The sequence below is a fragment of the Lacerta agilis genome, chromosome 12 (genome assembly GCF_009819535.1).
Source record: "Lacerta agilis isolate rLacAgi1 chromosome 12, rLacAgi1.pri, whole genome shotgun sequence".
NCBI classification, from domain to species: Eukaryota; Metazoa; Chordata; class Lepidosauria; order Squamata; family Lacertidae; genus Lacerta; species Lacerta agilis.
In genome coordinates, this window is record NC_046323.1 from 9,512,453 (window position 1) to 9,525,326 (window position 12,874).

Sequence of the window (12,874 nt, forward strand, 5' to 3'; positions counted from 1 at the left end):
CTGCTCAGGGGTCGAGCAGCTGCCCATGCCCTATTCCAGGATATTCCATTCCGCTCCCCGCCCCCCAAGTTAGCATTCTGTGGCCAATGAGCATGCTCAGTCCTCACTGGATTGTTTAGACTCCCCTGCAATTTTTCTTTTTTGTCCTTCTGCAAACTTTGGGATCCCCTTGAGCCTGGTGAGTCTATATGTTCTCGAGTTTTAATAAAATAAAATTCAATTTAAAATTTTACTAAATTTAAAATTTAATTTAATTTAAAATTTAATTTAATTTAAAATTTAATTAAATGTAATATAATTTTAATTTAAAATTTAATTAAATTCAATTTAATTATAATCCCCCTTCATGCCCCGCCTCCTCTTCCCCCGGCGCGCAAGTGGGGTATGGATTTGACTGCTGCCTACGAACAGCAAAGGGCACCGACGAGCGCAAAAGCTTCGGAGGGTGAATAGCTGTGTGGCTCAAGCGACGCCTCGGCACCCTCTTCCGCTTTCCCCGCACATGGCGGCACTCCAACAGAACCCCGGAAGTGAGAGGCGGCGGCGCCGCGTTCGTCAACGAACTCTTCCTCCAGGCGCGTCCCGGCGCCGGGTCCCTGACGTCACCTCACTTTTCCGGCGGAAGCGCCTCGCGATTGGCGGGCTGGCAGACTATATAAGCGTCACGAGGCGCCGCGGCCTTCTTTCTCTCCGACCCCAGAGAGGCCTCCATACGGCGTTGTAGCCGCGTGAGTTGGCGCGGGGAAGCGGGCGGGGAATTGGAGGGGGTGTGAGCGAAAAGGCCTCTTCGGAGGAGGAAGAGGGAGCCGGGGCGGCAGCGTTGGGGGAGAGAGGACGGGGCTGGTTCCCCTGCCGCTGGTGGGCCCTTCGGTCGAGGCCTCGCAGCTACAGCGAAATAATGCAGCCTTAGAGGCGCCCTGGGAGGCCCCGAGCGCAACCCGTGCTGAGGTTTTAACCCAGATCGGGAATATATACATTGTTATTATTGCATTTCCGTACCGCCGTTCATCCGAGGATCGCAGGGTGCTTTGCAGGGTTCGTTGCAATATCATCGCAAGCAAAAGCAATAACAGACCCGAACACTGTTTACACGGCCCTGGACGGTTTAGTTAGACAACAATCAGGGAAGAATAGGAATAATTTCGCCCAAAGGTAATGAATGCCAGCGATCGCTCCTTGCTTCTTCACCTCCAGCGGAAGCAATTCCGAATCTTGTCGTTACAGCAATTTAATAATAATAATTTATTCTTTATACCCCCACACATCTGGCTGGGTTTCCCCAGTTAACCTAGTTAATTTGTTGTTCCCTGGCATCCCCCCCCCCAACAAGGACTCGAGGCAGATTACAGATAAAATAGGAACACAGGGGTGTGTGGGGGCGATTGTTAAAAAGGACAATCAAACAATGGAATTAAACGTATATAACATGATATTGAAAAGGACAGGTTAGAGTGAAAATGGCACTGCACCAATCTCTTCATGACAAGCTGTCGGTTCCCAAAAGCCCCTTGGAATAAGGTCTTCAGAAAGACTGAAAAGGGGGAGCCAGTCTTAACTTCTCTAAGAAGGGAGTTCACAGTGTAAATAAAACACAGTGAGAACGTTAATTTGCCTCTAAATATCTGCTTCTATTTGTTTTGGTCTTCCAAGAAGCAGTGTCCCATTGCAGACATTGAATGGTTTCCCCTGATTTGGAGGAGACCATAGTCTCCATTATAAGATGGTTGCGTTATATTTTAAGCTTGGCAGCAGAATCATTTTATTGGCTTTTGTTGCTTAATAGCCCCACAGGGAAGGTAGAAACCCTTTAAAAAAACATAATTTTGATGCAAACATACCAATTTAAGCTTAATAGTAATTAAGTTTATATAATAGACTTGGCATAAAGGTTGCCGTTTTTCATTTTGAATTGCTGCAGTTTGTTGTAAGGTAAATATTACTACTTTCTTTGGGATGGAACTTTATTCGTGCTCTAATGAAGACCAGAGTGATGTAGTGTATAGCTTTATCATCAGAAATACCTAATAGTTTTAGGCCAGACGTGATGATATTGCATCTTTGATTGCCACAACATAATATCTTTCTTAAATCATATGCAGAACCCAAGGTTTTTATCATTCCTGCATTGAAGACGACTTTGCAATCATATGTTTGCCTCTGCAGTGACAGTAGTAGATCACTATTGCTCCACTTTTATAGATCGGCATGGAGACCTGACAGTGATGTTCCTATCCCATACTAACATAAGCTGATTCTGTTTTAGGTTTCCTGTCGTTGCTTTAAAAGGAAACTTCACAATGTCCGGAGGTCTTGAAGTTCTGCAGATGAAGGAGGAAGATGTCCTCAAATTCCTTGCTGCAGGAACCCACTTGGGAGGCACCAATCTCGACTTTCAGATGGAACAGTACATTTATAAAAGAAAAAGTGATGGTAAGAATCTTACAGAATGTCAGGGTGATTTTTTTTTAATAGTCTGTTGTTTGTAGCAATGCTAGACTCAGCAGTGGGTTATGAGTGCACAGCAGCATTGGATCTTACATTTTTCTGTTCAGTTATTTAAATATTCAGTCTATATATGCTTAGCACTGTTCACTTCCTTTAGTTCCTGTTCCAAAAATGCAAAAAGAATGCACATGCTGAACTTGCCTATTCAAATAAGTGAATTGCTTTTATCAACTGTTCTATATGTCTACATGCCTGGGCTGGGAACTTCTGGCCTGCCAAATGTTATTAAGCTACAACTACCATCATCCCTGTCTATTAGCCATTTTGGCTAGGGCTGATGGGAAGACTCTTTTAACAACATGTGGAAAGGGTCACAGGTTCCCTGTTCCTTGTCCAGGCCTATCTTGCAGTACTGTAGGAGTAAACTGACATCTAGGGGTTCTTTACCTTTCAGGACAGGTTTTTTGTACTTTGTTTTACTTCTTTGTGTTCTGATGTTTATCATGGAAACGTGTCACAAAGAATAGCTTTGGTGGCTTGAGTAAGATTCGATATATTTCAGGCAGCTTGTTCTACACGTTTGGTTTTAACTGCACGCTATTAAAGCTCAGAGGTGAGGTCAGTTTCTGGCCTATGAACTCTTGAGTGTCGGAAGTGTGCTACAGTAAGCGCTGGCAGGATTTTCGCTAACGCCAGGAGAGCTATGCTCTATGACTGGAGTTTGATAGTAGTCACTGCCACATCCATGCCAAGCTTGATAAAGTGAAGGGGCATGTTTAATAATACTTTGTAAGCATGCACCTCTGCATTTGCTGTTGAGGCACTATGAGTGTGAAGGGAAGCGCCCCTTCCTGCAAAATTGTCATCTGAAGTGTAACCACAGCAAAGCAGTATGTGTAGGAACTCTCATGCCACTTGCACATTCCTTTGAATCATCACTTCCCAAATGAAGGCAAACCAGAGGATGAAATCTGCACATCCCCATGTCTTTTTGGAGCCATTTTTCATTCTCATGTGCTCCTATCTTTTTAACAAGGGGGAAAGAACGAGTGCAAACAACTGCAGTCAGGAAGCAAGATTCAATGCAAGTGCATCCAGTTGCTAGTTTCTGTTATTTAAAACATTGCGTTATATGTAGGTATCTACATCATCAATCTGAAGAGAACGTGGGAAAAGCTGCTTTTGGCAGCTCGTGCCATTGTTGCCATCGAGAACCCGGCTGATGTGAGCGTTATCTCCTCCAGGAATACTGGACAGGTATGGGAGTATGTCTAGGGATGTGAATTGTGTGGCTTCTCAGGAAAATACATAGTACCATAGTAGGGTTGGCTCTAGTATTTTTGCAAATCTGTAAATTGAATAAAAGAGGAACCAAACTTGTCAGGACTAGTCTCAAAATAACCTGGCACGCCAGGCCTCTGTTGAAAATGCAACATAAATTGTAGAAGAAATTAACCATTTCAGCCTTGCTTATTATCTCCCCACTATAGCGTGCCGTTCTGAAATTTGCTGCTGCAACTGGAGCTACACCAATTGCTGGCCGTTTCACTCCTGGCACTTTCACCAATCAGATCCAGGCTGCCTTCCGTGAGCCCCGCCTCTTGGTAGTCACTGATCCAAGAGCTGACCATCAGCCACTGACTGAAGCATCATATGTAAACATCCCTACCATTGCCTTGTGTAATACCGATTCTCCGTTGCGCTATGTGGATATTGCAATTCCATGCAACAACAAGGTAGTGTATACTCTTTGTGTCTATCCATGGTTTTCTTTTAAAGGCATTTTCTGGGTGTGATTTTCAAAGTTTGCAGTCAAAGCTTACTGCTGTGTTTTGATAGATGACAGCAACTAGTTTTGGAGTGGGAAAATAGGTCACGTGCACATTGTTAGAGCTCAGAGCTGAGGTCAGTTTCTGGCCAATGAACTCCTGAGTGTAGGAACTGTGCTACATTAATCTTGGCAGGATTTTTCGCTAACGCCACAAGGACTTTCACGGTCCAATGAGTGGAGTTTGATAGTGATTCTTGCCACACCTTTATGAGAAACGGTAGAGGTAGTTGAGGAAAGTACCTACCTCATTTTTAATGTATTTTACCCCATTGTTCTGCTTTTGAATTTGCTGAGCAGTTTTACCAAAATTTGATTGCCTGTGTCTTTTAATAAAATAATATTTTTCCCAATTTACCCTATAATTTCCTGATTCTGTTGTTGAGAATCTTGCTCCTAATGGATAAATATCTAATCTGTTCTCCAGGGGGCTCATTCAGTTGGCCTGATGTGGTGGATGTTGGCTCGTGAGGTCTTGCGTATGCGTGGTACTATTTCCCGTGAGCACCCATGGGAGGTCATGCCTGATCTCTACTTCTACCGGGATCCTGAAGAGGTAAGCTCGGATTGGCACACAGTATTGCGTTGGGGTTTTAGGACGAGGAAGGAAAAGGAGAGCACATTTCGTGTGCACGCACTTCTTCAGATACATGAAAGCTCATACCAAGGAAAAACTTAGTTGGTCACTAAGGTGCTGCTGGAAGGAATTTATTAATTTTTTATTTTGTTTTGACTATGGCAGACCAACACGGCTACCTACCTGTAACCATGTGTGATTGACACTTTATGGTTTCTCAATAGTGGGGCACCAAAGTTAGTCGTAAACTCTTTGTAGAGGAACCTTTCAACAGCTCTACTGAACCAAGTCTTGGGTAGACCTTTCCCACCTAGCATGGCTATCAGTGTTCTAACCAGCAACACACAGCCCCTTCTGGGATTTAATTTCCTCTGATGGGATCAAAGCTGGGTTGCCCTGCCTAGCCATCCCCACTCATATGGTTCAAACCCCAATTGCTCACACTGACAGCCCGATTCTTACAGAGAGCGCCAAATCACTATTTGCTAGTTCCCTGTCCAACCTGCAGACAATCCATGTCTGCCCTCTCTGACAGGTGCGTGGCCCAGTTGATTAGGGCGTGGTGCTTGATAATGCCAAGGTTGCAGGTTTGATCCTTGTATGGGAGAGCTGCATATTCCTCCATTGCAGGGAGTTGGACTAAATGAGCCTCAGGGTCCCTTCCAGCTCTGTGATTCTATCATGACTCTTAAAGCTCTGCATCTAACTTAAATCCCACTTTCTTCTGAGGGTCTCTCTGGCTCTCATTGGTTTCTGGGTCACCAGGAGGCAGGCCCATAGCTTGTCCATCACAGAAGATATCTGTAACATTAGCTTGTCTTAATCTCTCTCTCAGATTGAAAAGGAGGAGCAGGCTGCAGCTGAGAAGGCGGTTACAAAGGAGGAATTCCAAGGCGAATGGACTGCGCCTGCACCCGAATTCACTGCTCCGCCGCAGCCTGAGGTAGCTGATTGGTCTGAAGGAGTGCAAGTGCCGTCTGTGCCAATACAGACAACGTTCCCAGCTGGTAAGTATCTTGAAAGATGAAACAAAACATTTCCTGATGACAGCGAACTGTAAAGTTATTTGGACACTTGCATCAGTGGCGTTTCCATCTTCTCCAACATAGGTTTCTGTGATAAAATCTCAAGATTTACTAGTTCTCAAATGTGACAAGGAGGGTTGGGGGGTGTTTGCTTGAGTTTAACATTTCTGATGGTGGTTTTACTTATGCTTTTTCCAGAGGACTGGAGCGCACAGCCTGCCACTGAAGATTGGTCTGCAGCCCCCACTGCTCAGGCAACTGAGTGGGTAGGAACTGCCACGGAATGGTCTTAGTACATCTACAGGAATTCATGAGTACAGTGAAAAATAAAGATCTTTCTTAATACAAGGCTTGGCTTGCTTTTCTGATATGCAGTGTTGTTCTGGTGTGCTCTGAGGTCCATGAGCTCATACATATAAAAAATAGACATCGTGCCACAATCAAACGACATTTGATAAATTTTAGAAGATTATGCATCAAGGATATTTTATAGCGATTGTGTATTTTACAGGGCATGTTTGAATAATTTTGGTGACATCCATGCTATGATGCCTTACAGTGTTTTGCGAAGGGCAGGGCCCATTGTGGTAGCTGATAAATTTTATCAGCTAGTGGTCATGTTTTTTGAATTAAGTAGACCATTGGGGCAGCACATTAACTCTGAGCAGTATGTAATTTCTGAAGAGGCAGCAAAGTGCTTTTTAACCCTTTTCTCCTCTGTGTGAATAGCATTGGGGGCTTTTTTAGAGCTGAAACTGGTTTCACAAAAGTGTAAGATGTCATAGCCACTCAGGAAAAAAGGACAATACCTTTATTAGGTCAACCAAAACGTTACAAAATAGTGTGCAAGCTTTCCTGTTCTTCAGAAATCTTCACCTGCCTGTATGTTAAAGATGTTGGGGGAGGAAAGGGCAGCTGGTGTGCCTTTGCTGAGTAAGAATTTGTGTAGGAGCAGTTAGCAGATAAGCAAACGACACCTTTTCAGATACTGTAGGTTTCAAATAGCACCCTGGTCTTATGGGAAGGAGCACTCGAGAGACCAATAAAGACAATGCTGCTCAGAGATCAGCCTGACCTTAAGCAGGGTCAGTCTGGAAAATGGGATGGCTCCTACCACTGGAGAGGAGGCAAGAAGCTGGGACCCTGCCTAATCCATACTAGGTAAGACCTTTATTAGGCTTTCTGTTGACTTTTTGACAAGTAATGTTATCTAGATGTTCAGGCAGGGTTAGTCTGGCTAGTCGAATGATTCTTTCCCCTGGTATGGAAGCATAAGACTTTACTACCCAAACCCAATCTCCAGTTGAAGATTGGTCATGGTGAGAATGCAGGGAGTGGAATCGAGTCAATGGCTCCTTTTACGTCGCTACTTTTGCTCTTCTCAATTCTTAAAATGTAGCTGCTTTCGTATTGAAAAACTAGTTTTATAACCTTTAGAGACCATTCAGGGTTTTTTTCTCTCCTGTAAATGCATCTAAATATAACCTCTTAAAAGCCAGGACAGTGAATGAAAACATTTAGTTGCAACCCTTTTTTCATGCTTCTTTACCTCAGTCCTAGGTCTATTTTCAAACAAGGGACCTGCTGTCTAGTTAGCATTGCTCATTCTGAACCCACCTCAAAAAGGTAATTGTTCCCAATGGTTTAAACACTGCATATTTATATATATATATATTTAGATTTGATATCCCGCTTTATCACTACCCGAAGGAGTCTCAAAGCGGCTAACATTCTCCTTTCCCTTCCTCCCCCACAACAAACACTGTGAGGTGAGTGGGGCTGAGAGACTTCAAAGAAGTATGACTAGCCCAAGGTCACCGAGCAGCTGCATGTGGAGGAGCGGAGACGCAAACCCAGTTCCCCAGATTACGAGTGTACTGCTCTTAACCACTACACAACACTGGCTCTCTAAATATACTCCAAATGAAAAAGAAAGGGGGGGATTTGGAGAATTGACCACAGAAGGCTGTTTTTATATGATGGACTTTGACAGTGACGTACTTTAGACCTCAAATGTGGATGTGTAAAATTTCTACTTGCAGGAATTCATGTGCAGCATACATTTCCAGTACACGTAGATGAACTGTATTTTAATGGTAGTTAATGAGTCTTGCCCCTTCCCATTCCAGGGGGTGGTCCCCTTGGTTGTGGCATCCTTGCATTTGGTCTCGGTTGGTTAGGCAGCCCACCTCTTGGGGTTGGTGGCCGAGTCACTACAACAGGAGGCTGGAGTGTGGCTCCACTTGCAGGGTTTTCAGGATTACTGTTTTTGGTGGTGCTTGCCTCTTCCTTCATTGCAGGAGTGTTTTTAATGTTGGCAGGCTCCGGCTTGTTATCTTGTAAAAGGAAAGGAACATTCAGTGCTTTTTTGCATATTAACTAACCCACCCATCCATGCATCCTTCAGATCTCATTTAGCTGTTATTTTTGCACACAGCAAAGCCACTGAGGCAAGCAGTTAAATTCCCATTGGATTCCCATTAGTATTTGCATTAGCTAAACTTCTATAATAGCTCAACATCAACCTCCAGTGGGACTGCAGTCCACATTACCAGATGCATGGAGTGGCTTCCTCATGAATACACAGGATTTGGCTAAGTGTCTATCAGTGAGGTCAGAGGGCAATGAAATGCTAACAAGTAAAACCTAAGAATTACATAATTAACAATGGTATTTTACATAATCGGGTGTAACACATCCTGGCACTGGTCAACTAATGAATCCAATGCTAAAAATCCTTTGTGTCTCTTTAGTCCAGAAATGATGGCATTGAAGTTGTCACCTGATGTCATAATGATGTTTAAAATGGTCTATGTAAAGTGAGCCAGACTATAACCCAGTCATTGGGCAAAAAAAGTTTTCTCACCTTTGAGAGAGAGATAAATAGTGTAACCAAGAATGCTGATTATATTTCAAAGGCCTGGGTAAACCTAGTTTTTACCTAGTGCCTAAATGAAACCAACATGGGACAACCTGATGTCATATAGGGAGGGGGTTCCATAATGGGGGGGGGGCACTGGGAACATCCTGTCTCATGCAGTCACCTGTCCAACAAAAACTAAAACTCAAATAACAACCAGGGCATCCTCAGTAAATCTTAGTCATTTTTTTAAGGTTTTTGATTCCCAAGTTGTTTAAACCTTTGTATGCCAATACCGAAACCTTGAACTGAGCCCAGGGATTTACCAAAAGAATTACATTGACTAGCGTTGATTGAAGGCCAGTGGGTGGGGCTGTTTTTACCTTCTGTTGGTTTGGGTCCATCCATGGCCTTTGCACGTGGAACAAGCAAGTCTTCCAAATCTTGCATTGCGGGATTGGTGGAAGCTTTGTTATTCTTCTTGTTTTTCTCATCTTCACGTTGCTATGGAACATTGCACTTAAAACCGTTAGGGTTATATCCTTTGCAATTAATGGACCTAAGCTAGTCACGCTGATTAATTTCAGTTGGCCTACGCCAAGTACGACTAGCATTGGACACAGCTCTCGGGCATCATATTTTTTTTTTAAATGATAAAAGCTACAAATTAAGGCAGAACTAAAACAGAGGACGAGACTTGAGTGTACTCAATATAATCCTGATGTTTTGAAAATGAAAATTACCTGAAATGCAGCAATATTATTTATTTCTTAATAAATATACATACGAGAATGGAGAAACAGGACAGGAAAAATGGTTTAAAACAACAGCACAGGTTTGAGTAAAGCAGGGATGGAGAAACACTGAGGTGAGGGAAGTGGCGATTTAAAACAATACCAGGGTAAATAGAATGAGCAGGGTGGGACATTGGCAGTTTAAAACAAGGTTTGGGTATAGCTACTGAGAGGGAAATTGTGCTTTAAACAGCAGCAGAGGTTTGAATTAAGCAAGGGATGGAAGATTGTGGAGAGAGAGAAAAGTGGCAATCTTAAACAGTGTCAGAGTTTTGAAGAGAGTGAGCAGAGATGACACTGGGGGAGGACTGGCAGTTTAAAACAAGATCTGAGTACACGGCGATGGGAATTTGAAAAGGCATTTTCCCTTGTTAAAACTGGTTTGTTTTCTAAAAAAAACCCCAAACCTCTGTTTACTCTCAGAATGGAGTTCTGCAGGTGAGGTGAGAGACATACATTTGGAGAGTATTTATGCCAGTGGAGTGGAGCCGGGGGAGGGGGAGGGCTGGATACATCATATGCTTTCAAATGCTTGCCCCTATATAGAGCTGCACGTGGGTAGATTTCATATTATAAAAATGTTACAGCATTTTTTATATCGGCGTTATAAAAGTTAGGAATATGAGAATTTATTATGTACTTAAGGAATGCTAGAATATAGCATTTAGCATATGAACTGGCACATGGATTTTTGAACCATGTGGTTAAACAATGGACAAAACACCTGTGGTGTTTTCATTTGTAAGTTAATTTGAAAAAAATACAAACATACCATTTGCATTTTCTTCTTCAGCTCTGCATTGGCATGTTGATAAGCTTCAGCCACAGCATTCAGGTAATATATAGCAAGGCTACAAAATCAAATATCAGTTAAATTTCTGTGACACCTTACGATGGCTTAAAAGTAGACAAAAGAGGCAGGTATAATTATTTGGGAGACCAAAACACATTGCCTAATTCATGCATTCTCTCAATACCGATCTAAGAAATGCAATATCAGTTAAACACTTACATGTGTGTTTTGGTTAATATCCACATTTCCCATCAGCTATTAACTAAAAAAAACCCCAAAACCTCATTCTTTTATAACTCTAGCAAAAAAATATCAAAGCAGTTTATGAGAATATGTAATAAAAACCACAGAAAAAATTAAAATCGGAGACCATCAACTATTAAAGAAATACATTGTCTTAATTGCCTGGATAGGTTTGGCAGCATAGAAAAGTTTTCAGCAGGCGTTTAAAGGTTAAAACAATATTTATAAAATATATATAACCATATCATTAAAAATATCAAAGTGGTTTACAAAAAAGTATTGTTGTTTTTGCTGCAGTGGAAAAATAATTTGTATTATGGATATAAGGAGTGGAGATGATTTAGGGTGGGAAGACATTTTTGACAGGTTCTGTTTTGATTTCAGGCTACACACACAGCACGACATTTTAAATCCTAGCAAATTTTAAACGAATAACAAGGATACCTCTTGCTAAAAATAAAACTTCTTCGCTCTCAGGTCCCCAGACTACTTTTACTGGAACAACTTACATCATAAGTAGAATGGCGGGTATAATTAGTCCTGGATTTGCCACATAACCGAAGATCTTGGCCACAAAGGGTGGGAAATCGTGTTGGATGGTCTCTTGGATTACATCGTACATTTTCTTTTTCCCACTGGAATGGTAAACAGGTACATATAAATGACAGCATGCTGTACTCGTTAGAGGCCATGATAAACTTTTTTCAGAAATGCACCATTCAGAGGGATTCCAAGATTGTGTCGTTCTTTTTGAGTATGTCAAGACACATGGGCATCCATTTTGTCTTTCCCCCAAACGTAATATTTAATTGAAATTTGTTTTCAGTTACATAAAAGGTAGCGAAAAGTCCACTTACGTAGACTTAGTGTGTGTGGGGGACATCATTCCATTTTCTCTTCTAAAGGGAACATGACAAGCAATCCTCATCTTTGGAAACTTTTGTACACTGCGTTATGTTCAGCAGGAGCTGGATCAAGAATGTGTCTTTTTATCAACCTAAACCATTTAACAGCTATCAAGAGTGTGGCAGGTTATTTACCAGCTGGGATTTAACACAGGCATCTACCGTAGTTACTTCAGGATAGCAGACATTATACGGTACCATATTCTTCATATGTGCAAGGTCCAGTGGCCCACAGACCAGTGTGCCGTGATGCAGTCTTAAAGGGTAGAACAGCTACATGCAAAAAGACTTGTGTAAAATAATCTAAAGAAACCTTGTATGTTCCTTCTTTCCTCAAAAGTCTGAGAAGAGATTGCTACTGACACCGCTTATTAACAAAAGAAGGGTCTGGACAGTGGAGCAAAAGGAACAATTTGTTCTGAACTGGCCCCACGCTGAGTCAGAGCCAGCAGTGCAGTGAGAAACAGTTCCTAAATCAAATTAGGGCTCATTGACATGTTAATCCAGTCTGCGGAGCAATTTGTGTAGAGCTGATGCAGAATGATGCAGAATGACAGTAAAAAATGCTTATTAATACAGTGATATTGGAGCATATTCTGAAGAAGTCAGTTTCTGTTTTTCTTTTACCATCTACGGTCATATTACATTGCAGATTTTGGATGGGAAGGCGATGGAAAAAGTTGCTTTGGAAAGCAGGGCTTTATTTCTGAAGCTTGTCTGACTTCTCTGGTACTTTGAGTTTTAGTCTGTGTATTGATCCATTACATTTCCATCTTCCAGGTTAAGTGCACAGTCATATACAGACCCTCCAAGTGTCCCTATTTTCCAGGGACACCCCTGATTTAGAGAAGCTGGTCCCAGTTTCTGATCTGATCCCGGAATGTCCCACTTTCCCTCAGGGTGTCCCTATTTTCATTGGAGAAAAGTTGGAGGGTTTGGAGATATTCAACCACTGAGCCATCTGAAGGCAATCCTGTATAGGGAAGTTTTCCTAATGTTTAATGTTTTATTATGTTTTTATGTACATATGTTGGAAGCTGCCCAGAGTGGCTGGGGCAACCCAGTCAGATGTGTAGGGTATAAATAGTAAAATTATCATTATGGAATGGGACGTCCCTATTTTCATCGGAGAAATGTTGGAGGGTATGTTATATAGTTCCCCATTTGGGGGGGGGGTTACTCTGCAATAATGGAATATTTCTCCTTTAATATATCAATTGCTCACCCTGGATGCTGTCCTACTCTTCAACAGCTCATCTCTTTTCATAGAGGTAAGGCAGAGAAAGCAAAGAAAGAAAACAGTGGTCAGGAAAGTCAGGAGAGATAGCAAATGTCCAATGTGGTAGCAGTAGTTGGAGCAACAGAGTACACTTTCTTTAAAACTCTTTAAAGCTACACAACAAT

General features: G+C 42.1%; 2 protein-coding genes and 2 non-coding genes across 4 annotated transcripts in view; 3 read left to right on the forward strand and 1 right to left on the reverse strand.

The window, feature by feature from the left end:
* Positions 1–622: 622 nt before the first annotated feature.
* Positions 623–6,223, forward strand: RPSA (ribosomal protein SA). The gene is made up of 7 exons (XM_033165038.1): positions 623–728; positions 2,264–2,430; positions 3,584–3,702; positions 3,936–4,181; positions 4,701–4,829; positions 5,686–5,857; positions 6,074–6,223. The coding sequence occupies exons 2-7, from the start codon at positions 2,298–2,300 to the stop codon at positions 6,166–6,168; spliced, it is 894 nt and encodes a 297-aa protein (XP_033020929.1). The 5' UTR covers positions 623–728; positions 2,264–2,297; the 3' UTR covers positions 6,169–6,223.
* LOC117056216 lies at positions 3,035–3,190 on the forward strand. Its single transcript, XR_004427709.1, has one exon. It is a non-coding gene; the product is annotated as a small nucleolar RNA SNORA62/SNORA6 family (small nucleolar RNA).
* LOC117056217 lies at positions 4,322–4,481 on the forward strand. The gene has a single exon (XR_004427710.1). It is a non-coding gene; the product is annotated as a small nucleolar RNA SNORA62/SNORA6 family (small nucleolar RNA).
* A 1,604-nt stretch (positions 6,224–7,827) lies between the features above and the next one.
* TMC2 (transmembrane channel like 2) overlaps positions 7,828–12,874 on the reverse strand; it is a 37,842-nt gene continuing 32,795 nt past the window's right edge. Inside the window, exons 14-17 of the mRNA XM_033165039.1 lie at positions 11,075–11,200; positions 10,302–10,380; positions 9,119–9,239; positions 7,828–8,211 (exon numbers count right to left, since the gene is read on the reverse strand). Of these exons, the coding sequence (XP_033020930.1) occupies positions 7,976–8,211; positions 9,119–9,239; positions 10,302–10,380; positions 11,075–11,200 (562 nt within the window). The 3' untranslated portion in view covers positions 7,828–7,975. The remainder of the gene's footprint in view (positions 8,212–9,118; positions 9,240–10,301; positions 10,381–11,074; positions 11,201–12,874) is intronic.

Coding starts and splice junctions, on each gene's coding strand:
- RPSA (XM_033165038.1), top strand. CDS start 2,298: ATGTCCGGAGGTCTTGAAGTTCTGCAGATGAAGGAGGAAGATGTCCTC. Junction 2,431..3,583: donor TTATAAAAGAAAAAGTGATG/GTAAGAATCTTA, acceptor CGTTATATGTAG/GTATCTACATCATCAATCTG. Junction 3,703..3,935: donor CCTCCAGGAATACTGGACAG/GTATGGGAGTAT, acceptor TCCCCACTATAG/CGTGCCGTTCTGAAATTTGC.